Consider the following 22,632-nt stretch of genomic DNA (forward strand, 5'->3'; position numbering starts at 1 on the left):
TTTCATGTGCTGCAATGGTCCAAAAGTCCTTAGGGTGTGGTCAAAAGGAATAGTCTGCTGTATGCCACGCAGAAGCATTGAAATAAGAATGAATCCGAAAAAAAGAATCACAGTTTTTTTTATATATCATACAGTTTACATTAGTTTACATGTGTTTTTTGTTGTTTATGTCATAGAATTTTACAAACTTGCTTCCTGTTTTATTCCTCTCTGCAAACACTGTAATTGTTGAAAGTCTGATGAAATTATAACTATATCTTCTACCGTTCACACTGACCTAGTTGTAAGGTTGGGATTGGATATGGGTCAGCCCCTCCCCTCCTAGATAAATTGTTGGAGTGGGGGTCGGTTATGACATCAGAACACCCGCTGCTTGGGCATGCGCTTATAATAATGTATTGTATTGCTCCACAGAAACACTCTTTCACCATATATAACTAGTTAATGTCATATCCATTTAGTATTTTATCATTCAGCCATCATTCTAGGATTTAGTGATAAAGAAACTTTGCAAACATCAACATGGTTCTAAGGAAAATAAGTCACCATGTACATAACAGCCATTACAGAAGTGTCAGTACAGTACAAATGGAGTTCAGTGGAACATTGCTAATAAGAACATAAAAAAATGAGATAAAGTTTATGGGCACTGAACCAACCCAATTGGTAAAGACTTGCACGCCAGACATTTCTTCATATTTCTGGTTAATCCAGTAAGATCTTGCATATCACAAGAGGTGCCTCGTTTCTACCTGATTTATTGGTGCAGGGGCTAAAGAACGGGCGGGTGTTTTCAGGGAATGCGTCCATGTAAGTATGAAGGAGCTGTCTAGACTCGGCATCGTAGAACGACAGCTGCCCCTTATCCATGTCCAAAAAGATGCCGATCCTTTGCGGGTGACATGTGAGCCGCAGAGGAGTAGGTGGCTCAGTGCGGAAGGCGTAATCATTCTTGTCACGCAGGCTCAGGAACCAGTAGCCATGCGCTGGGCTGACAGTGATCTTGCCCTTGCGGTTGATGGCGTGGCTGGCCACGCCCAGATCCCAGTCGGTCTTTATGCCCACATACACCTCCCAATATTGGCGACCGGAGCTGAAGGCCTGCTGGCCCAGAACACAGACCACCCGGTCAAAGCGCTCAGGAACATCAGGCAGTGACAGGTAGCGGTCGCTGCAGTGCACCCGCTTGCCATCAGCCGAGAGGATCAGTCGTGGGTGGGCAGTGGCTGGGTCAAAAGTCACATCCACTAGAAAAAAAAAGTCAGACGCTTCTATAATGTGTGTACAAATTTCCCCAGATCCAGATTTTTTTAATATGTATAGTTTCATAGTTTTATTTCCATCAGAATTTCCTAGAAGATTAGTGGAATAATTGTCTTTGTGTTAGTGGCATTCTAAGAGAAAATGGACTATACCTGTATATTCTTGCACCTTCCATATCTCTGCAAAACAAAAAAGAATCACTGGAAACATAACTTTTATCAGAAAAAACTACTGTGCAATTTTAACATAATATAAAGTTTTAAAAAAAGAATTCAGTACTATTACTATAAAGGAAATATTACACAAATAAAAGGCAACGGTAAGAATACATACTGGACTGTTGCGTTAGAGGTCCTGCGTCTGACCGCAAGCCTAAATAGAAATAAACAAGCCTTTTGTCTGAATATAAGTCAAATATACATGTATATGATCTAATTATATGTGTAATGTTTGTTTGTTTCATTGATCAGCCATATTCTCAGTTAGTTTGTCATAACAATATTATGCACAATCAACAATTATATTTTTACATAATGGACAAATAACACAGATTACAGTTTCTAAAGTTGATTCTCACAGATATTTGGCAACTTTGCAAGCTCCTGCTGTATTTGTTCAGCAGCCTGAGTGACGGTCCTCAGCACAGCCCCTGCAGTGGGGTCAGGGGTGAGGGTGACCTGTGTCCAGTCACGTGTTTGTGGAGGCAGTACACAGGCTGTAGGGAAGGTCTGCAGGGAGATGAAGGTTTGATGACAAAGGAGCAGAAATTGACAAATTCTCAGTCCCCGAAGAAGGCTGCTGTATGCTCAGGATCAAATATTTATGCAAACCTTTTCTAAATGCAAAGTGAAACCGGAATGCCGGAATGCTCTGCTGTGGTTTTGTGACTGCACAGCTTTTTTAGATCACTGAAAATCCTTATGATAAAGTAAAAAATTTAACAGACCTGCATCATGGTGCGGTTCGTTTATTTAAGGGAACAGACACAGAAGAACATTCAGTGTGGGTTCGATTGGCGTGGCGTGACCTTCAGGAACATGATGTGGTCGTTGGACTGGGACAGCTCCGAGAGGGTCGCTATCCTCTCCTTCAGCTCGGCGATCTCCTGCTCCAGATCACGGACGATGGCCTGAGCCCGCAGCTCAGCCGCGCGCCGGCCCATCTCCACCACTTCCAGCAGCTCGGCCTGGCTCCGCTCAATGCTCGCCATCAGTTCAGCAAATACGCTTATAGTGCCCTGAGACTCCTTATCGGCACTGGCCTGGGATTACAGAAGGAAAAACACCGAGGTAAAAAAAAAAGAGGGATAGATGAGGACAGGAAATGAGAACGGTGCAGACAAAATGATTTATATACACCTTTCAGAGTGGACAGCTTGTTAAAAGGTGAGGAAACGGAAGAAATTATGAGTGTGAGTAATAGAAAGGGTCGTAGAGGAAAACTGAGATGACTCCTACTTTCATATTTGTAATTAATTTTTTCCGAAATTCAGACAGGTGTTCGTCCCTGTTCCCGTTCCACCAACCCGCCAGAAAGGGGCACGCGGACCGCCAGGAAACAGATGAGGATAGGTCAGCCTGTAAATAGCCATCTTGGATCTTTGCCCGCTCATCATTGTGATTCGTTCTTTGTTGTTCCTCGCCTTTTTCCTCTGCCTCACGCTGACCCTTTTTAACCTGACGATTCTTTTTGCTTTGACCTTTTCTGCCTACTGTTTGAATATAACTGTTTACGACCTCTCGCCGGTGCCGCTACTGCTTCATCCCTTTGTCTTTTTGCCCTCGCCATTACCGACCCTTGAATGAAGATGTTTCACCCTGCTCCCATTCTCAGTAAAGGTTGCTATGTTAATTCCAGCACTTCCCTGTCACCTTCCTGCTCAAGTCAACCCAAGTTCCCATGTCCTCCAGACCCCAGTCCTCCAGCCAGTCTTTTCATGTCTGCTCGTGCACACCCGGGACCTTCCCCTGACAGTGTGTTATGATAATATGGTTACATATGATCTAGTAGCCTAGTGGGTAACACACTCACCTATGAACCAGAAGACCCAGGTTCAAATCCCACTTACTACCATTGTGTCCCTGAGCAAGACACTTAACCCTAAGTTGCTCCAGGGGGGGACTGTCCCTGTAACTACTGATTGTAAGTCGCTCTGGATAAGGGCGTCTGATAAATGCTGTAAATGTAAATGTACATATATCGCTGCTTAGCTAGTAATTGTAATGTTGTTGTGTATTAGAATGGATGAGAAAAACCCACTTGGATGTTGGCCAGTGATGTCTTGATCTCCTCCACCTTCTTTTCCCTCTGAGTGATCAGATCCTTTATCTCCACTTCTACTATTCCCATGTGTGCCTATGATGAGACAACACAGTTTTTCCATCTGCTCACTCACAGACATCATGGACACAACACCACACATAACATTTATCAGTTGTTATGATTGTAGCGCATTTGTCCTCAAGGGATGACACAACGTAAGTATGAATCCTATCCAGCGCAGGTGGAATTCCCCTTATACAATAGAGTGCCCTCTGGTCTGTGGAAACAATCATAGTTACAAGCGTCTCCTTTTGTATTAACTGAAACTCTGACCGCTCTCCCCTTTGAGTTTTCCTTCTTTAATGAAATGCTAATGAAGTGCTAATGTATTTTGCATCACATTCTGTGTTCATATTTTTTGAGACATTAGAAATGCAACTTAGTCATTCTGTTTAATGTTGTCTGGAATAGTTATTTGCATTTATTTCTATAAGTGGTTATGGTTCTAATATGTAGTGGTTTTAATATATAAATATTGTGCATCTGTGGCTTTGTTTTTTACTGCTATGTGTAGAGCGATTCCTCCAACACTATTCACTGACCTTCTTGATGTTCCATTCTCTCTTGGCTGGGACAATGGTGTGGCCATAATGTGCACCCTCTGAACACATGGTGCACACACAGATCTGGTCAGTGCGGCAGAACATCTCCAGTGGCAACCTGTGCTGTGGGCAGGGGAGAACATCCGACCCTCTGGCAGCTTCACTCCCATACCCAGTCACTGTAAAGCGACGTGTCAGGTTTTGTGTGGTGGCTGGAGATCCGGGCTCACAGCTGGGGTCACTGGTTTTCTGGAAGCGGTTCTTCATCTCAGCGAAGAGCTCATTGGGCATGTCTTTGTACTGCCTCATTTTGGTGTGTTGATCCATCTTGGGGCTGCTGGTGAGACCATCCACAGCTGTGGTCTTTGTGGACAGCCTTTTGAAATTCTCTGTGATTTCCTTCAGCGTGTGGTTGACATGCAGCTCTGGCCGTCGACGGAAGCTCTCCTTGCAGAGCGGACATTGACAGTCCTTGTTCTTGCCATCCCAATAGGAGTTGATGCAATTCAGACAGAAACTATGGCCACATGGTGTAGACACAGGGTTGGAAAACATTTCCAAGCAGATGGAACAGGAGAACTGTTCTTCTGATAGAAAGTCACCTGAGGAGGCCATGCCTGTCTTAATGTAGATCACAACTGTAATAAGTAATGGGGAGGAGTTAGACTAAATGGGGCATTTCAGAACCGTAATCACTTTAAAGGTTCTTCCATGCCATGATCCATTTACATTTTACATTTATGGCATTTACCAGACACCCTTATCCAGAGCATCTTACAATCAGTAGTTACAGGGATTGGATGGGGTTTGAACCTGTAACCTTGGGGTTGTCTGGTTCATAGACAAATGTACCCTTGCACAATTACTGACCCATGATCATTAACTGTGTGATCCTCTGTAAAATTTCTGTAATATTCTTATATGGAATAATTGTACGAGTGTACCTGAAGTGTTAAAGTATGTCAGAAATTTGCCTCTAATTGTCTTTAAATGTCTCTAAAATTCTGATTTTGAAACACTTGAACCTTGACTCACAGAAAAGGTATTTCAGCTAACAGAGGAATGAAGCTGGACCAGCTGCGCATACACGGCTAAATAATGTCCTGGCCCAGAGCTCACCAAGCAAGTATAACCATGTTAACACACACATTTTTCATTAAACAGCGATCAAGCAAAACAAGCTGTTGACTAGCAGTGTAAGTGAATACATTCACATTCACTTCATTTTCACTAAATACATGATCGCGGATTCAAAAGGGAGAGGTTAAGATATTGGAAAAGGAAGTGAAGAGAGGAAAAAGTATCTGTCTACTGCCTCATAAATTAAGTTCTATATAATGTTCAATGATTGAGTCACATTGATTGATGTCTCCAATTGTTTTCTTCAAGTTCTTTTGAGACTGGCAAGACATACAGAGACACCAGTCTCAAACAGAATGCATAAAGAAATTAAATATAGAACAGGGTGGTGTTTAATGGCACAGCAAGCCAGTGTAAAATATATATTAATCTAAAAATGTGAATTTATGTGCAATCACACGAGAAAAAACCCAAATAAAGCAGTACATTGTTTTGAAATCAAATGGATGTAAAAATGAAGCTCTTACCAAATATTTAAACTTTATGATAAAATCCTTTTTTTTCCTGTTGAAGTGTCTTCAAGTGTGCTTACTGCCCATGCTGATCTGTATTGAGCTGAAAGTCTCAGTGCTTCTAAGTGAGGGCGTCTACCACACACACTCACACACACATACACAACCCGTCTGACTGGTATGGATCTTTCTTTCATCAGTGGTCACATTTATTTTCCGAGTACGGAGGGTTCTGATTAAAATAACTGAACTGACAGCCTGAAGAGTGATGAAGATTTGTGAAGATGGAAAAATGTTAATTCATAATCAAAGAAAGAAAGAACATACTTGTCTAAAACAAAAATAGTAGGCAGTATCCTGTCCCACAGAGTATGTTACCTAATGTGTGCACAAGGGGTCAGCACTGGGTCCACATGGCAGCGTAAGAGGTGATCAGAGAGTTGCATGGATAAGGACTGCCCAGGTTTTAAATCCAACAAAGCAAGAGGAGTGTGGGAAGAGAGTGGGAGAGTTGAGGGCAGTTTTTGGAAGGGCACAAGAATGGACATGAAGAATGACTGATGGATTGAAGAAGGAATAAAAGAAAAAGAAGACTACAGAATCAGAATAAAGGCAGAAACGGCTCAGAAAGGAGAACAACTCTCTATAGGATTAAATCAAGGTTTTATTTTTTGTCATGTGCAGAACTAATGAATAAATAAAGGACAAGTCAATCAATATCAATGAAGACAAATAAGAAATCAATAATCCAGCAAAGCAACACTTCCTCTGTAAACCTTACCAGTATGGGAAACCAGTAAGTATGTCTGTGAATGTGTGTGAAATAGGCAATATGGTAATTTATAACATCAAAGCATTGTATATAATATATATATATTATTTTCAGTGGCTCCCTTACATGCAAAGAATTCTCCACTAACTGCTAACTCTGCTAACTTGTCCAACTCCGCACCCTTTCGGACAGAAAACAGACAGTTAGTCCATACAGCCTGGGCCAGTGAATTCTGTGTTCTTTATTTGCTGCAGACAGGAGTGATCAACCAACAGGCCATAGATCTTAAATGTGTCATCACTCTTACCCTGTGACAATGAGTAGAATGGAAAATCAAAGTGCACTACTCATATGGAAACAAGAATGTAATGAAACAGATGTCATCAGCAGCAATGGTTTACATACTACAAAACATATGGTATTTAAATTCAGCATTTTTATTTCCATAAAATACAAAATGATAAATGATTGATAAAGCTTAGGCTAAGTCACAAATTGTAATTTGTTAATGATGGAAGGAAAGAAGGAAAGAATGAGGTTGGTATGTGCACTTAACATTTCTGTTAAGTCATTGAGGCGAAAAGGAAGATTTAGGTGAATAAACTCTGGTTGTATAACAACATAAAGGTTTGAGGAGTGTAGGAGAATTGGAGAATGTGTGGAAAAACGGGCAGAATTGTCTCATGTTCTCTCCAGGTGAAAAGTCCATTCTTGTCATTCATTTTTGATGCCTGGTTAATTTTACCCATCACACTTCATTATGTCTACCTCTCTGTATAAATATTTTTTTATCATTTAATTAATTTTAAATGTTCATCATGTGCAGTGATCCAAGATTTCTTTTTAATAAAAAGGGATATAACATACAAAGCTAAAAAAAATTGACCTTGGCAGTGCTGGTTGTAATGAAACAAACAAACAAATGTTTTAGTTTATTTGCCTGAATTTCCCTGAATTTCCCTAAACTAGTTTATTTGCCCAATACCATGAGACTGATTTTATGAATATATACATATACATACTTCTCTACAGAAATATATCCTGTCCACCATGCAAATGAACCCTGGCTTGTTATTGCATCAGATCTCAGTGCTCAGACATATGAAGCCAAAAGTTAATGGTGGCCCTTAAAATAAGCTTTTTATAGGCACGGCATCAGACTGAGAACACAATAAAACACAATCTATACAGAAGTGATGTAAGACAACAAGTCAAATACAAATGTCTTTAAATTCCAAGTTGGGTTTAAATAAATGTCAAACAACACGTCACTTCATTCCAGAGCCCTAAGGCCATAAAACAAAACAAAACAGTAAATCAACATTTCCTGTGAAATACTAATGCTGTATTTTGTTTTTAACCTGAAGGCACAATGAACCAAACAAGTGGATAAATCAAGTCAGTGCCCATATATTTGCAAAAAATACAATGCAGCATTGACAGTGAGAAATGAGAAGAAGGAACAAGGAAACTCCACCATTAAACAGTTGCCATAGTATCATGATTGGCATCTGTCATCTGTACTCTTAGACATGGTCTTACTGAGGTTTTACATGACAGCACAAATTTCCATTTGATAAATAGGTTATATAGGTTGAAACAATTGATCTGAAAAACATAGAATATATAGTATTAACTCCAGGCCTGCATTTTCTTGAGCAAAACATAATTGTAAATCTTTTTTGTTCAGATTGGTGACATTTAGCTGTGTTGTGATGTAAGTGAAAAGGAAAGCTGTCTTTCAGTACTTGTTGGATATGAAATATATAATCTGGCACTCTGCAACGAACATGGTGAGCCCTGCTCTCCCATTGCATTCACGCCCTCATGTCTCTTCTCTTAAATTACACATATTCACAGTGCGACCAGAAGGCTGTCAGGACGTCATGTCCTGAAGCAACATGAATCGTTGCCTGGATGTAACCTAGCCTCACCGCGCTCTCGCCTGCTTCCCCTTGAAACTCAGTATGCGTGGCCTTAAGGCAGAATGCCATCAGATGACTGCTATATCAGCTCAGCTCCACTGCTGTCTATTGATGTGCATTAAATCTATTCCAGGAGATTATTAAAGATACATTCCTGTGATCACACGGACATGGAGGAATATCTGGCAAATGTGTCCCATCATCGCATTCATGCACGGTTTTATCTGGTGGATCACCCTTCTTGGATGATATGTCACGTGGTACCATGCTATCTTGCGCCATCCAAGAATGGACTTGTCACCCAGGGAAGCATGCAGTAATTTTAATTTATTATCTTAGCAGGCTGTCATCCATCCTGGGGTGCATAGCGGTGAGCATTGCTGGTTGTTTGAGTATAAGCAGCTTGGGTTGAATGCTTTTTCCTAGGGCAACTTTAAGATAGGATGCTAGAAGGAAATGAAAAGTTGGAGTGATTCAGTTCCTAGTGCTGGTTACTTTGTCTCATGACCTTTTGGGAGTGGAAAAGCAATTTAGAAGCTGTGCCACTGCTTAATTTAGGGGAACTGAATCTGTGATGCAGAGTTGATGTATGGTCTATTTTTTTACAATAAAAATCTTATTTAAGTTTAAGAAATTATTTAGGTTTAAGAAATTGCCTGTTGTCTAAAACTAAAGACAGGCCAACCAAGAGAAACATGGAGTAAAGAATATTTATACTTATATATAATATATACTTTTATATATAACACACACACACACACACATATATATATATATAGTTTCAGGGCGTTGTCTGTACTTGGTGAACGAGTGCTGAACGAGTGCTGACATTTGAGAATGAGCCATGGTGTCCCGCTGTCCCACAAATTTACACCCCTGTCCACTGCATGCCTCTGTGGAAGCTACAGCTGGCACCTATTAAAGCAATGTTGTTGAACATGGACAAAAGTAGCAGCCAGACTTTTGATCCGAGTGGTCTTACAAGGTGTAGAACAGATTGTATGAACTTTTCTTTGATCCTATACATGCTTGTCTTCAGTACAGTTTTAACAACAAAAAAAGTTTGTGGACCCCTGCTGTCAGATATCCCTGAGTGGTTTGACTCATTGGTCTGAATAGTCATTTGGTCTCTGGTGTAATTTTCACTCTGTCAGCACCATCTGAACTACAGTGTTCCTTCATTGAGATCTAAAAAAACACTATATGAATTAGAGAAATGGATCTGGCATCTTGCAGCCATTGAGATAAAGATTCATATAGTGCTTTTGGTAATCCATTCCTTCACAGACATAGATAGCTATGTATAACCTGCATGACAAAATGGGCTTTAAAAGTAACCACTGTACCCACTGAAGAATTCTGCACCTATTTGCTGAGTGAGAGGGCAATGTGTTTTGTAGAATAGATCATTTATATTCATAACAGGCACAAATTAAACATCATATACACTATTATTTATAACAGTAACAAATGAATGAAAAGATAACACTTTATTGATATAAATGTTATCTGACAGACGTTAGAGGTCAAAAGCAGTCATATTTTTATTTATTCCCGGGAAATGCATTGCTAATGTTTTAGATTTTTTTTTATTCTACACTATCTTTATCATTATCATTACATACATTACCATTATCTACATTTACTGTAATTATCTTTTATTTATTAATGATCTTTTTGTTAGAGGTGGATATCAGTTTGACAGTCATCTGTATAATATTGTCAGACGAGAGTGTTTTGATATACTCGCATGCGTACTGTTAGCGTGCGCATGAAGAAGACGGCGTGACTAGCTAATAATAATAAGAAACACTGTACCGAGCGAAGCTGGGTGCTGAATATTGGTGTTAAAATTCCATGCTGCCCTGTAAAACTCCAACACCGAACTGGGAGAATAAACGTTGCGTGTTTCTTTAAGGGTGCAACGTTGTAGTTGTTACAATCGAGTGTTACATTGTAATTCTTTGCGGTAGTTGTAGTGTGAATTAAACAGGCCAGATAATAATGAAGTCATTAGTTTTACTAATTTGACTTCCATGATACCATGATATTGTTTTCATCACACGGGTGAAAATTGACTTCCATGAAGTGTGAGATTAAGTAATAAAAATAATCCCGAAAGTTGGAGCGCCTCTCTCGTGAAGTCTCGCGTGATTCTCACGGACGCCATGTTCGAAAGCACGTGCGGCGTACCGCAGCGCAGCACTGAAATGCCAAATGTTAGCATTGCTCCCGAGGCAGATACACATTAAATCTTCCCGGAAAAAACCTTTTTTTGAAGGTAAGATTGTAAAGGTCGCCTTCGCGGCCATCGAAGAACCCGTGAAACCGCTGCAGCTACAAAGCCGGCTTTGTTCTCTCGCTTTGATCATATCCTGGTGTTTATGGCCCGTAGCTGGCCAGAGGTCTGGCAGACTGTGCTTTTTAGCGGCTTCGTTTAGCGGAGGGCCTGCGAGCCCATTAGATTTGGGTGCTTCGAGTCTATCTAACGTTCCCGGAAGAACCGACAGGCCGTGTTGACAAGTCGCTTCATGGCACCCGGGGAACGGCGGCTCGTTCTCTGTCATCATTGTGCGCGGACACGTCACCGGCACGTTGCCTTTTACGTCACGCTGCTCGCCGACTTGTCATTTTTTTATGTTTTTTTAAATGGGATGTTTTGCATTGATATTTTGCAACGAGGTTGATCGGTACTTTGAAATAAATTTCTGTCTCTGCATTTTGAGTAGTCAAGAATGTAGATGTATGTATTTACTATTAAATCAGATCGTTTGTATTTCTCAGGCATAAGTTAGCACATTATCAAACATGAAGGAAGTTACAGAGTAACCACGGTCCTGTTACTCTACAGGACAAATGACAGTAAAATCTGGAGCTCAATAAAACCCTTTCATTTCATTTTTGTGGGTATTGATTTTTTTTTTCCAGTCAAGACCCAACAACCATTTTTACGCAAAGCAAATTGAGATGAATAAGAGAGCAAAAAAATGTTTTTTTCCCCACATTGCTGGCCCCTGTAGTAATTATGTTTGCTGTGAATCTATGAATTCAGCGGATTAACTAATTTTCCATGGTGCTGTTTTGTTCTGACAGCTTTTCACTCCACTCAAATTCACGCTCTCCGCTGATCACCTTGCCTGGCTTCACGGGCGCCTTCGTAAACAGCCCTCTTCTCTTAGCGCCCCCCCAGGCAGCTGTGCACCATCTGGCCCAAGTCGACATTCAGCTCCTCCTCAGCTACCTCCGAACCCTTGCCGCCGGCAGCCAGTGCAGTCACCTCAGTCACTTGGCCCTGCTTGATTCGTTGCAAAAGGTGGCTGGCCCAAGCACTGGGCCCGTCCTCATGTACCACCCACAGCAGGCTACGTTTTCGCAGCCCCGCCACCTTCCTCCAATCAATGCATCTGTGGCAGCGCCATGGCCTGCATCTGCCTGGCAAACGCTCACCTACAGCTCGCCTGGCTTCCCTGCCTCGCTGTCTAAAGATGTTGAGAAGGCCATTGACCAGAGACTGAACATGGCCATGGGGGAAGGGGCTGCTTCCCAAGAAGTCGGGTTTCTGTCTCAGCCTGTGATGCTCAGCACACCTGAGCAGACAGCTGAGGGATGGTCCAGCTACCAGGGCACCAAGGTCCAAGTCAACTCCCAACAAACATCATTTCTTCCAAACATGCTTCACCAGACAAACACCCTCCCTGCTCCTGCAGCGTTGGGCTCTACTGATTCCCTCTCAGACCCTATGAGTTCCTGGAGCTCCTCATGTTTACAGATGCCTCAGACATCTGATAACATTGCCAGCGTGTTGGCCAGCTTTGGACTCTCCAGTGAAGACTTAGAGGTTATCAGTCACTTCCCCAGTGACCAGCTAACACCAGAGACCCTGCCCTTCATCCTGCAGGACATCCAGAGACAGAAGGCTTCGCAGCCTCAACTGGCTTCATTGCAGCCCAGCCCAGCCTCCCAGCCCGATCCCCCACAGCCTGCTGCAGCTCCATCCACGCCAGTTACGGCTTTCATGAACGTGATGACTCAGGCTTCAGCAACAGTTTTTGACTATGGCCATACCAGCCAGGATGGCTACACACGAGAAGCTCTGAGCAGGAAACAAAGTCCCAACTTTAAGTTCAAGTCCATTCATGATAACGTACCAACACCCAATATGATTAGTGACTACTTGGCCTGTGTACCTAGTGTTTATCCCCATACCTGCTCTCTGTGTAAGGTGCAGTGTGACAAGCCTCAGGTGAGAATTACGCTGATATTAACAATATGTGTTCACGTTTCTGACCATGTACTAAAATGTGTACATCTGTTTCAGGACTGGCAGGACCACGTTGATGCAGCGTTCCACTTCAACAGCTGCTCAGCTTTTAGGAAAAAGTAAGGTCACACTCCAAAATCAAGGATTTTGGGTATAGTGGGTAACACGCATGCCAATGAACAGACCACAAAGTCCCTGAGCAAGATTCTAAACCCTGAGTGTCTTCAGGGGGGACTGTCCCTGTAAATACTGTTTGTTTTGGATAAGGGTGTCTACTAAATGTAATAATTGCAATTCATTATTCTAACACATTGTTCAGATGCTGCTAGTTTTGTGATTTTTTTTTTTTCCTCTCTTTTATTGTTGATTTCGTTAGCAGGCCGTTTTCTGGAATACTACACTAGTGTTTTAAAGGGGAAGTTAATTTTTTTTCTGGTCATTTTGTCAGGTATCCTGACTGGAGACCTGCAGCCAGTCATCACTCCAGGTAATTAGAATGTTAATCATTAAAATGACTTTTCAGGAGATTTTCTTTAAAGCTGTTTTGCAGTTTGTATGAACACCATTTATACTTTCATCCTATACTTGCTGTAACCACTCTTCTAACACTCATTCTCTTTTTGTGCTCTTACAAAACTGAAATCTGAAACATTAATAAAAAAACATTTTATATAATAGGTGGATATTTCTCTTTACTCCTTAGACAAAGGAATGGTTCTTCTCCATGCCAGGACAGATGGCCTAGACGGCATGGTACCCACTCCCCGTCTCGTTCTGTGTCGCGCTCTCTGTCCTCTGGCTCCTCTCCTGAGCGTTCCTCCCGCTCTCAATACACCACTCATAGTCATCATGGTCACCACTCCTCTGGGAAACACAGCTTCTCTTACAAGAGAGCCAAGTGCGGTTTATCCAAGACGAGACAAGCTTCAGGTACAGGAACTTCTGTTCATTTCACATTGCTTGTGATGATATTCTGCATATATGGACCAATACAAATTTTGATCTATTCCTTTAGATGATTTGTCCTCTAGACATTCCTTCAGTGAAGGTCTGAAACAGAGCACCAGCTCCTCATCACCGCCATCATCTTCCTATTTAAAAAACAATAAAAGACCACAGTCTCATTCACCTGAACGACACAGTTCCAGAGAATCCTGCTCCTCTTCATCACAAGGGCCTTTGTCATCTTCATCCAAGTTTGGATCAATGTTAAAGGCTACAGTAACATTAGATTCTAAACCGGAGTCATCTGACAAAAATCTTCCCATGGGCACCTTACCCACAGGTGAGATTCTCAGTCATCACAGGTTAAGGCCCTGTCCACACAAGAACACTTTTCTCTAAAACGGGTTTTTCAGTTTCTAAAAAACACGGGAGCATTGTCTGGAATGTTGTCATCCATATGGAGATACTGTTTTAACCCATTCTGCGCCCCCTGAAACGCCGTCTCTGTGTGGGTGCAAGGCCAGATTGGATAGAAAGTTTTCCGTTTTAGAAAAAAATTGCTCTCATGTTGACAGGGATTATCATCCATCAACATTATAAGTTCTGTTGTTCTTGTGTGTGTTTTTTTCTCTCTAAAGAATCCAAAGTTAAAATAGAAACCGATGAGGTAAGATTATTTATTTATTTATTTATTTAGATTAATCAGACATTTAGAAAAATCTTCTTTATTTCACCAGAGAGGATTTGTTCTCATTTGTGGACTGCCGGAAAGTGGAGACGTAGAAGGTGCCATTAACAAACTGGCTGCTCTGCATGGAGTTCCTGCTGAAGTAATCATTGCTTCAGAGCAAAGAAAGGTAGGTCTTTAAATTGATATAAATATCAATGAATTGATTGGACAGACCATCCCTGTAATATAATTAAAGAAACTGAATCAGTCTCTTGGAAACCCCCTGTTGTTCTGTGCTGTTGCATAGTCAGATGGATGTCCGCAGTTGTGTGGGCAGTAGGGATATTGGACATTGTTTTGAACTGCTGCATGTTTCCTACCTCTCACCAGGCAGTGGTAGTTTTTCCTAGTGCAGATACAGCCCGGGAGATGGTGAAAGTGCCTGCCACCATTAATGACTGTGAAGTGAGCGTGGAGCAGTTGTCCATATCTGTGGACCTTAGAAAACTGGTGAGGGCATTAATGTCAGGGTTTTTTTTTTTTTTTTTTTTTTGTAAGTAAAAATTAATGTGGTAATGTGGTACCATTTATTTGGTCCACATTAATGTGGTACTAGTTATTTTCTATGAAGCTATTTATCCCAATTACAGGTGTACATGTATTTCTAGTTCTTTACTGTTGCAGTCATCACAATGATTGATCACTGATAACATTTGTGATTCAGGTAACACTATTCCACGTGCTGATGGGACCTGACAAGCCTTGTGTGAGTGTCACGTTGCCCTTTTTTAAGACTGTACCCTGAATGGAGTTCAACTGAAGATCAAATGTTAATCATTTTGTACAAACGTGTAAAGATGCTGATTTAACTAAGATTTAACTTTTCAACAGGGGGCGCTGACGGCCTGGAACAGGCTGCTGGTAGTCAGTAATGTACCAGACACACCAGCTGGTGTTATGGCAGTTCAGAAGCTTGTCCAGGATTTTGGCAGTGTCACTCGCACCCTGGTGCTCAACCACAACAGAGTAAGGCAGGGGAGGTGAAGATGGTGTGGATGGATAGCTGTTATATTTACACAGCATCTTGCTTTGTTAATGGAGACACATTTGTTTGGTTTGCTTATCAAGATCACGCTCCCTTTCTCCACAGATAATCTTTGAAATGGAAACCGCAGAAAATGCTCATAATGTGTGTGAGCGTTTCCAGAAATTTCCATGTATTATTCATAACCACCCTCTTCATTTTTTGGTTAAGCCAGATTCACTCAATACTGTGGGTTTACTTTTTTGGCATCATTATAATACAGCTTTTACTGTAGAAATTAGGAATTTCAAGGCCTAAAAACAATCTCGCCTGTGTGTGTGTGCATTTTCCAGGTAAAGAAAAGCAAGGGGACCACCTCTGATCAGGAAGATTCATATCTGGTTGATGCTCACATGGATACTGTAGCTCAAGAACAAAACAAAAAGATGCAGGTGGACCTTTGTCTGGAAGGCGAGGGAGGCAGAAAGTCTGTCGCCGTAAATGTTTCCAGCAAACCTGAGGCCAAAATCACAAGTGAAAAGGAGATGGCTTTTGACCTGCCACAGATCACCCCTAAGCTCCTGGAAGCCCTGCTGCAGGAATGTAGATCTCGTTCCAAAATGAGGTTAGCCACAGGAAAGGAGGAAGAAGTCCGGCACCTGAGCACTAGCAAATGTTCCCAATCAGAAGGAACTTCACTGGCTGGAACGTGTAAGGCAGATAAGGAAGGAGTAGAAGGCAACCAGGAAGCTGGTCAAGGACCATCAAAGTCATTCAGCTTCGTCCCTGAAAGAAATGGGAAGCTGTCAAAAAGAGGGAAAGATGAGGAAACTGAAAGGATCACACAGTATGTTAAAATGCAGGTTAGAAATATGCTGATCTATAATCTAATCTATTATTTAATGGCATCCCTCACAGTTAGAGGATAACTTAATGTGGGGCAGTGGAGGCATTTAAGGAAGCGGACCTGTAATTGGAAGGTTGCCTGTTCGAATCCAGAGCCACCAAGGTGCCACTGAGGTTCCACTGCGCAAAGCACCGTCCCCACACGCTGCTCCCCAGGCGCCTGTCATGGCTGCCCGCTGCGCACCAAGGGTGATTGTTAAAAGCGGAGGACACATTTCGTTGTGTCACCGTGTGCTGTGCTTGGTTCACAATGACAATCACTTTTCTTTCACAAATGTATTTTTTTATTGTATGAATAAAGGAAGAGATTGCTCCCTTTCACCCCTCCTTGGAAATGGACTTGGATGAGTTTGTGACTGTGGATGAAATAGGTGACGTTTCCGAAGGGCCTGACCAATCTTTTCAAGAGACCGCTTCAAGCCCAGCTGAAGAATTTTCAAATAATGAACGCCAGCCTGCCACAGGTAGCCACCAAGCCACCATGAACCTAGATGAGGAACAGAAGAACTCTTTCAGAGAACTAGAAAGAAGGGAGCATAAGAACCCAGAAAATGCAGATAGACAGGAGGTGGATGAAAATGAAACAAAGGTTTGCATTTTATTGACTTTATTTTTGACTAAACCTTCCTAACCAAGAACCTTCATGAAATAACATTTTACCCATTACCTCAGAACATCATGGCTGTGGCTAGAACTGATGGCTGGGAAGCAGACATGCAGAGGCAATGTCATGTTCAGAACATCACCTCCGGCACTGCGGGTAATAGCAGTATTAATTTGGCATAACACCCACAATACTTTAATGTTCGAAGTGTTGACGTCTGGAGCTACTTTCTTTATTTCTCTCTGCAGACGAAGGGCATTGTATAGCAGCAGGAAACACAGCAACATGCCCAGTGCAGGGGCTTCTTACAGCCCCATCCCTCATGGTAGTCAAGGAAGTGGGGGACGGTGACTCCAATATGGATAGAGAGGGACAAAGACAGACAGACACCACTGGCACATCATTAGTCAAAGGTGAACGTACAAGGAACCCATAACCATTGACCCATAATCAATTCATTTTCAGTTTTATGTTCTTTTCCAGAAATTTTGTTTAGTATTTTTTCTTCTGGAATAATCTCTGACACACATGGTTAGCATTGTTTTTTAAACATCGATTCCTCTGTAAATATGTGCCATGCTTTAGCCCTAAAGAACAGAGTATATTGCTATAAGAATGCATTCACATTAAAGCGCTTCCTTCTTTGACATCAGGAGTTTCCAGACAGACAACAAGGAGGAAATCTCAGTATGAAGAGGAGGAATCGCTGCGGAAAAGAATACGGCCAGATCTGAGCTTTCCAGAAGCCTACAGCCTCCCTCCCTTTAGCCCTGTCTCTCCTATTGGTGAGTTCAAAGACCAGTTTGTTAATTAATAACTTATGTAACAGAAAACCATGCAGTTGTCCAATCCTCAATACTAATTATGTCATGTAACGTCAGACAACAGACAAGATAGAAATAAATATGTAATTATCACAAAAAAACAGTGGATGTCTGTGATAAATCATGGTCTTGCAAACAGGTATGGAGCTCTTGGAGCCAAGGACAGGCTTTTTCTGTCAAGTCTGTGTTGAGTTCTGCTGCGGGGGCCTGGAAGCCAAGAGGATCCACTGTTGCAGCCTGAAGCATTATCAGAATATGCAGGTACACTTCACTTCAGCCACACCGTTCAGCCACCAGATCCCCCAAATCAAATGCATTGCTTTAGTTTGTCAAACAATGAGCAGTGTTTTCTTTAATGCTTCATTGACCTGTCATCTTACTGTTGATTATTTCACTTAGCGCTCACTACATCAGTGGAAGACAAACGGGAGCAGGTCAAGCCAGGGAATAGGCTGAACTCACTCCTGCAATCCATCCCTCCCCCTCCAGTGTACTCCTTTTCCCCCCAAAGAGAGAGAACATTGTAAATAGGACAAATGTAAATAAAGTGTTGATTTATGAGAATGTATGGGTATTAATTTTTATTTTTCATTCAGCATTGTTTACAAATTATTACCAAAAAGAAAATATTACCTCACAGTTTGGACAATGGGTGGCTACGGTATCTAGCTGGAGTTTAAAGTACTGTATCAGTAGCAAGATGTTCTACTGCATACTGGGTCAGCTCTAATATTTCTATCTAACATTATATCTTCTGACCGTAGATGCATAGACAAATTTATTTAATCAATTATTGATTGTTATAAAGACTTCGCAGCATTGTTTTCCAAGCTGTCCCAGGATGGATCCCAAGAATGGCAGTGGTGGCCTAGCGGTTAAGGAAGCGGCCCCGTAATCAGAAGGTTGCCGGTTCGAATCCCGAGCCGCCAAGGTGCCACTGAGGTGCCACTGAGCAAAGCACCGTCCCCACACACTGCTCCCCGGGTGCTGGTCATGGCTGCCCACTGCTCACTCAGGGTGATGGGTTAAATGCAGAGGACAAATTTCACTGTGTGCACCGTGTGCTGTGCTGCTGTGTATCACATGTGACAATCACTTCACTTTGACTTTTGAAGAATGACGCTGAAATGTTAAAGTCACAGTTTGTACAAAGCCAGCTCGGTGTCGCAAGTGTGCGTGGATCGGGATTATTTTGGGAACTTCTAATCAATTTAACGCCGTTTTTTTTTTTGGACTCTTAAATTGTTGAATCCCGTGCGCATTGCTGCGGCGAGGAAGGTTTGCGGTCTGACAAAAGCTCCGTCCACCGCTGCGCGCGACTAATTGCAGGTTAATGAGACGCGGCGCCCAATTAGCGCGTCTTCCACGTGCGCGCAAAGCCCCTTATATTTATGGACGCGGGGATGACGCACGGGCTTCTGGGGGCGGTCCGCAGCCAGGGCCGATTAGCTGCGCGCTGGCTCGTTTAAAACACGGAAAGACGCATGACCGGCCCCGCTGGCGCTGATCGCTCTCAACTCTCCCGACATCGGCACCGCAAACCCCGGCCAGCTCGCGTGGTGTTCCGGAGGAAGGCGATAGAGGGAAGATGCCAGGTACGGGGCTTCCGCGCCGCGCTCTCGGGCGGCGTGACCTTATTCTTTGTGGCTTTAGCCGGCCCCGGCCGCGTCTCGAGTCGACGTCACCGTTCGGTCGCCCGTGGCCGCGGCCGCGTTTTCCCCCCCCGCCTCGACGTGCTCGGAGGTCGCCGGGGCCCACGCTGCTGCGCGGCCAGCGGTGTTTACAAGGCAGCGGCCATGCGCGCTCACGCCTTCGCGTCTGCGCCAAGGCGAACAAAGGACGCGCGATAAGAAAGAAAAAACCTCCCACCGTAAACGTGTTTTGTTAATTACGAGTCGGGCTCTCTCTCTTTTTTTCACGGCTCGACCTTGTCCGCGCGTGGAAAACGTGTTAACGTGGGGTCCACGCTGCCGTTAGCTTGTTTGCTAAGTCAGCGCGCTGCGACGTGTGCAGGGTGAAGGATTTCGGAGCCGAATGTGAAACACATGAAAAGCCACTTTTTTTTTTCTGTTTTACTCGTCCGGTTGGGAAATGTTTTTTTATTTTTTATTTTTTTTATTATTTAACCTGCGAGCTTGGCCACTTTTCGCGGAGGTGACGCGCACGAACGTGACGGTCCCCGCCGGCACGTGATCTCCGTCTGGGCACCGTTGTGTTCCACACACGCGTGGTCCTTTTACAGGGAGTCGAGCAGGGCTGCTGCTAACTAATGTTTCACTAATCAATTCATCTGTTAATCGGATTATAAATTTAATCAAGAACAGAACTAACATCTTTAGAAAATGCACGAACATGTTGTTGTAATAATAAAATGGACTAACACACACATGTATGTTTAACATCTGCCAAATATATATATATATATATATATATATATATATATTTTTTTTTTTTATAAATAAAGTGCCACCTGAGCTGCCAGAACTAATAATTTATATTAAATTAACAGGATATGTTTGGATGTTAGACCTTATTCTCTACATTGCACTGCAGGTGCACACACTTTTGCAAACACTCACAAACCCTCACACTGACACACTTTCTCTCGCATGCTCCTGGCTCAGGCTCACTTGTCATTGTGAAGCACCGCAGCACACGGTGACACAACATAGTGTGTCCTCTGCTTTTAACCATCACCCTTGGTGAACCGCAGTGTGTGAGGAAGGTGCTTTGTTCAGTGGCACCGTGGCGGTTCGGGATTCTGTTGTAATGTGGGCAGACTCGCTGTTTAGTCGTGGGAGGAGAAATGGGCGGGTCAGACCAGGCGTCTGCCACAACAAACCACGCTGTGGACCAAGCGCATCATGTGGTCTGTTTTAGCGCGTACATTTTTTATTTTTCCCTTCAATCAAAACGCTCCTGTTTTAGCTCCGCCCTGTATATGATGTGCCAAATTCTGCTGGCATGGGTACGTGAGCGAGACTGATTTTAAATATCATTTGAATCTATTATGAAATTTGTTACCAGATCTTTTAGTATTCACTTTTTATCGATTTAATTGATGCATTTTGCATCCCTTGTATTGTGAGGACTGTCATTATGGTTGTTAATAGGCGTCTTTGTGTCTCTTGTTGTAATGTATTATTGTTATTATTTTAATCAGAACCTGCAGATGCAAATAGCCCTGGTGCAGCCAACACACCAGAGGAGCACAGCAGCCCAGGGATAGATGTGGGGGTGACCAACGGGCACAAGGACAGTGACCCCAACCCTTTCGCGGAGTACATGTGGATGGAGAATGAGGAGGAATATAACAGACAAGTGGGTTCAGGACATTTACCTTCCCCTTATTATGCAGGTTGCATTAATACTGCTTTATATCGTTTTTTAAATGGTCTCAAAAGTTTTTTTTTTTTTTTTTTTTTCTCCTTTCAAATCCAAGGTTGAGGAGGAGCTACTGGAGCAGGAGTTCTTGGAGCGTTGTTTTCAAGAGATGCTGGAAGAGGAGGATCAGGACTGGTTTATTCCAGCGAGGGATCTCCCCGTAGGTGTGGGGCAGCTCCAACAGCAGCTCAACGGTCTGTCCGTTGACGACAATAATGCAGACGATATCGTGGTAAGCTTGTGTTTTAGTGATTTTTCACTTTGAAAGGTGACTTCACCCTCTATACAAATGAGATTGAACATTTCAGTGCCTGAAAGTTCACTTTGGTGAACTTTAATGAATCAACGGCATATCAAAAATTTTTGCTCATTGACTAGTGGTAAACTTTAATGCCTGTGAAGTTCCATGCTGCTTTGTAACTTCTTTCTTCCGGTCTCTCCCAATTATTTGATTTTTCTTTATACAGCGTAAAAGCAGTTTGAACCCGGAGGCGAAGGAGTTTGTGCCGGGTGTGAAATACTAGGGTTGCTGCTCCAGCAGGGGGCTGTCCCCACAGAGACTCTGTGGACCCTGGCAACAGGGGCCACCCTTACACACAGCCACCCTGCTGGAGTGTGTTGGGGCAATAGGGAAAGGGTAGGGGTACAGGGTGGTGGATGTGCATTTTTCCCCAGTTTGGACCAGTGGAGATCCAGAACATCCAGAAATTATTTTTTGTGATATTTTTTTTTTCCTGATATTAAATGCTCTACTGTTGCGACTGTCCTAGCCAGATCCTAGCCTTTTTCTTTTGTGCTGAGTGTACTGGCAGATATGAGGGGTAAAGGAAAAAAGTTTAAAATAAAATAATACAATTGTGGTTAAAGGACCTATGTGGGGAGAGCTCTCTCTCTCTATCTCATCATTTTTCCCCCCCCCTCTCAAGTGTCTCATTGTGCATAAACAGAATGATTACAAACTATGTAAATAAAGAAAAGATGAGGTTTTCCTCTCAAACGTGGTTATGGCTTCATTCATTGCTGAGCAAAAATGTGGAGAACAGACACAGAACGATCTTTAACGTTTGATTTCATGTTTGTGATGGTGGCCTGCCATTGTCATTGGACCAATAAGTGATGTGCTTGTAGGTTGCAAGTGGAAAATCACAGTATCCATTTGTCTGTTATAACAGAAGTTTTATTGAAGTAAAACCAATAAAGTCTAAATAAGCTTACAACTAACTGCATTCCAGTGTTTCTTGCTAATTTTATAATATTTTTTTGTATCAAATGGGGGGAATTATTGGGAATATGTGGGATATTATGGAGAAAGAAGGATATTGTTCAGAACAGCATGTTCTTTTTATCAAACAGGAGTTTTGAAGTTAATACTTCAGATCTTTAGTGGTCCTTCACTGGTCTGCATTGTTATGCCTGTTATTATTTTTTGTGAACTAGTGACCTCTTGAGTTCCCTTTTCTGCTTTTTACTGTCTGGTTAAATGTCGCGTAAGTGATATTGGTGCTGAGGGGAGATACGTTATTTTGGTGGCTCCTGTACAAGACCTCTTGGACTTATTTCTATCATCAGGACTATATTACAGATGTGAAACACTGCAA

At 42.5% G+C, this 22,632-nt stretch overlaps 3 protein-coding genes across 6 annotated transcripts; 2 read left to right on the forward strand and 1 right to left on the reverse strand.

The window, feature by feature from the left end:
- Window positions 1-99: 99 nt before the first annotated feature.
- On the reverse strand, window positions 100-5,874 carry btr01 (bloodthirsty-related gene family, member 1). 3 transcript variants are annotated; one of them, XM_028975189.1, is made up of 8 exons: window positions 5,735-5,874; window positions 4,128-4,765; window positions 3,523-3,618; window positions 2,291-2,524; window positions 1,841-1,991; window positions 1,597-1,635; window positions 1,416-1,442; window positions 100-1,247 (listed from the first exon to the last, which is right to left on the reverse strand). In XM_028975189.1, the coding sequence occupies exons 2-8, from the start codon at window positions 4,740-4,742 to the stop codon at window positions 706-708; spliced, it is 1,704 nt and encodes a 567-aa protein (XP_028831022.1). In that variant the 5' UTR covers window positions 4,743-4,765; window positions 5,735-5,874; the 3' UTR covers window positions 100-705. The 3 variants fall into 3 exon arrangements, with proteins under 3 accessions (XP_028831022.1, XP_028831024.1, XP_028831023.1); XM_028975191.1 differs by having other exon boundaries at window positions 4,128-4,744; window positions 5,735-5,849; XM_028975190.1 differs by having other exon boundaries at window positions 4,128-4,748; window positions 5,735-5,840.
- A 272-nt stretch (window positions 5,875-6,146) lies between these two features.
- On the forward strand, window positions 6,147-18,214 carry LOC114789355 (uncharacterized). Of its 2 annotated transcripts, none has more exons than XM_028978698.1 (19): window positions 6,147-6,515; window positions 11,510-12,659; window positions 12,735-12,796; window positions 13,126-13,164; window positions 13,381-13,607; window positions 13,693-13,962; window positions 14,261-14,289; window positions 14,360-14,479; window positions 14,683-14,802; window positions 15,017-15,058; window positions 15,184-15,318; window positions 15,443-15,565; window positions 15,670-16,179; window positions 16,524-16,811; window positions 16,895-16,982; window positions 17,075-17,239; window positions 17,480-17,611; window positions 17,790-17,911; window positions 18,050-18,214. In XM_028978698.1, the coding sequence occupies exons 1-19, from the start codon at window positions 6,442-6,444 to the stop codon at window positions 18,104-18,106; spliced, it is 3,753 nt and encodes a 1,250-aa protein (XP_028834531.1). In that variant the 5' UTR covers window positions 6,147-6,441; the 3' UTR covers window positions 18,107-18,214. The 2 variants fall into 2 exon arrangements, with proteins under 2 accessions (XP_028834531.1, XP_028834533.1); XM_028978700.1 differs by lacking the exon at window positions 6,147-6,515 and adding an exon at window positions 10,563-10,697.
- Window positions 18,215-19,041: 827 nt separating this feature from the next.
- LOC114788733 (polyadenylate-binding protein-interacting protein 2B-like) lies at window positions 19,042-22,248 on the forward strand. The gene is made up of 4 exons (XM_028977577.1): window positions 19,042-19,245; window positions 20,814-20,971; window positions 21,093-21,266; window positions 21,502-22,248. Exons 1-4 carry the CDS (start codon window positions 19,239-19,241, stop codon window positions 21,556-21,558), a joined length of 396 nt encoding a protein of 131 aa, XP_028833410.1. The 5' UTR covers window positions 19,042-19,238; the 3' UTR covers window positions 21,559-22,248.
- Window positions 22,249-22,632: the final 384 nt, after the last annotated feature.

Source organism: Denticeps clupeoides, chromosome 4 (genome assembly GCF_900700375.1).
Source record: "Denticeps clupeoides chromosome 4, fDenClu1.1, whole genome shotgun sequence".
NCBI classification, from domain to species: domain Eukaryota; kingdom Metazoa; phylum Chordata; class Actinopteri; order Clupeiformes; family Denticipitidae; genus Denticeps; species Denticeps clupeoides.

Coding starts and splice junctions, on each gene's coding strand:
- LOC114788733 (XM_028977577.1), top strand. Junction 20,972..21,092: donor AGGAGGAATATAACAGACAA/GTGGGTTCAGGA, acceptor TTCAAATCCAAG/GTTGAGGAGGAGCTACTGGA. Junction 21,267..21,501: donor ATAATGCAGACGATATCGTG/GTAAGCTTGTGT, acceptor TTCTTTATACAG/CGTAAAAGCAGTTTGAACCC.
- btr01 (XM_028975189.1), bottom strand. CDS start 4,742: ATGGCCTCCTCAGGTGACTTTCTATCAGAAGAACAGTTCTCCTGTTCC. Junction 2,525..3,522: donor CATCACTGGCCAACATCCAA/GTGGGTTTTTCT, acceptor CTGTAATCCCAG/GCCAGTGCCGATAAGGAGTC. Junction 1,992..2,290: donor ACCACATCATGTTCCTGAAG/GTCACGCCACGC, acceptor ATCTCCCTGCAG/ACCTTCCCTACAGCCTGTGT.
- LOC114789355 (XM_028978698.1), top strand. CDS start 6,442: ATGAAGACAAATAAGAAATCAATAATCCAGCAAAGCAACACTTCCTCT. Junction 12,660..12,734: donor TGCAGTGTGACAAGCCTCAG/GTGAGAATTACG, acceptor CATCTGTTTCAG/GACTGGCAGGACCACGTTGA. Junction 15,319..15,442: donor TGGTGCTCAACCACAACAGA/GTAAGGCAGGGG, acceptor CTTTCTCCACAG/ATAATCTTTGAAATGGAAAC.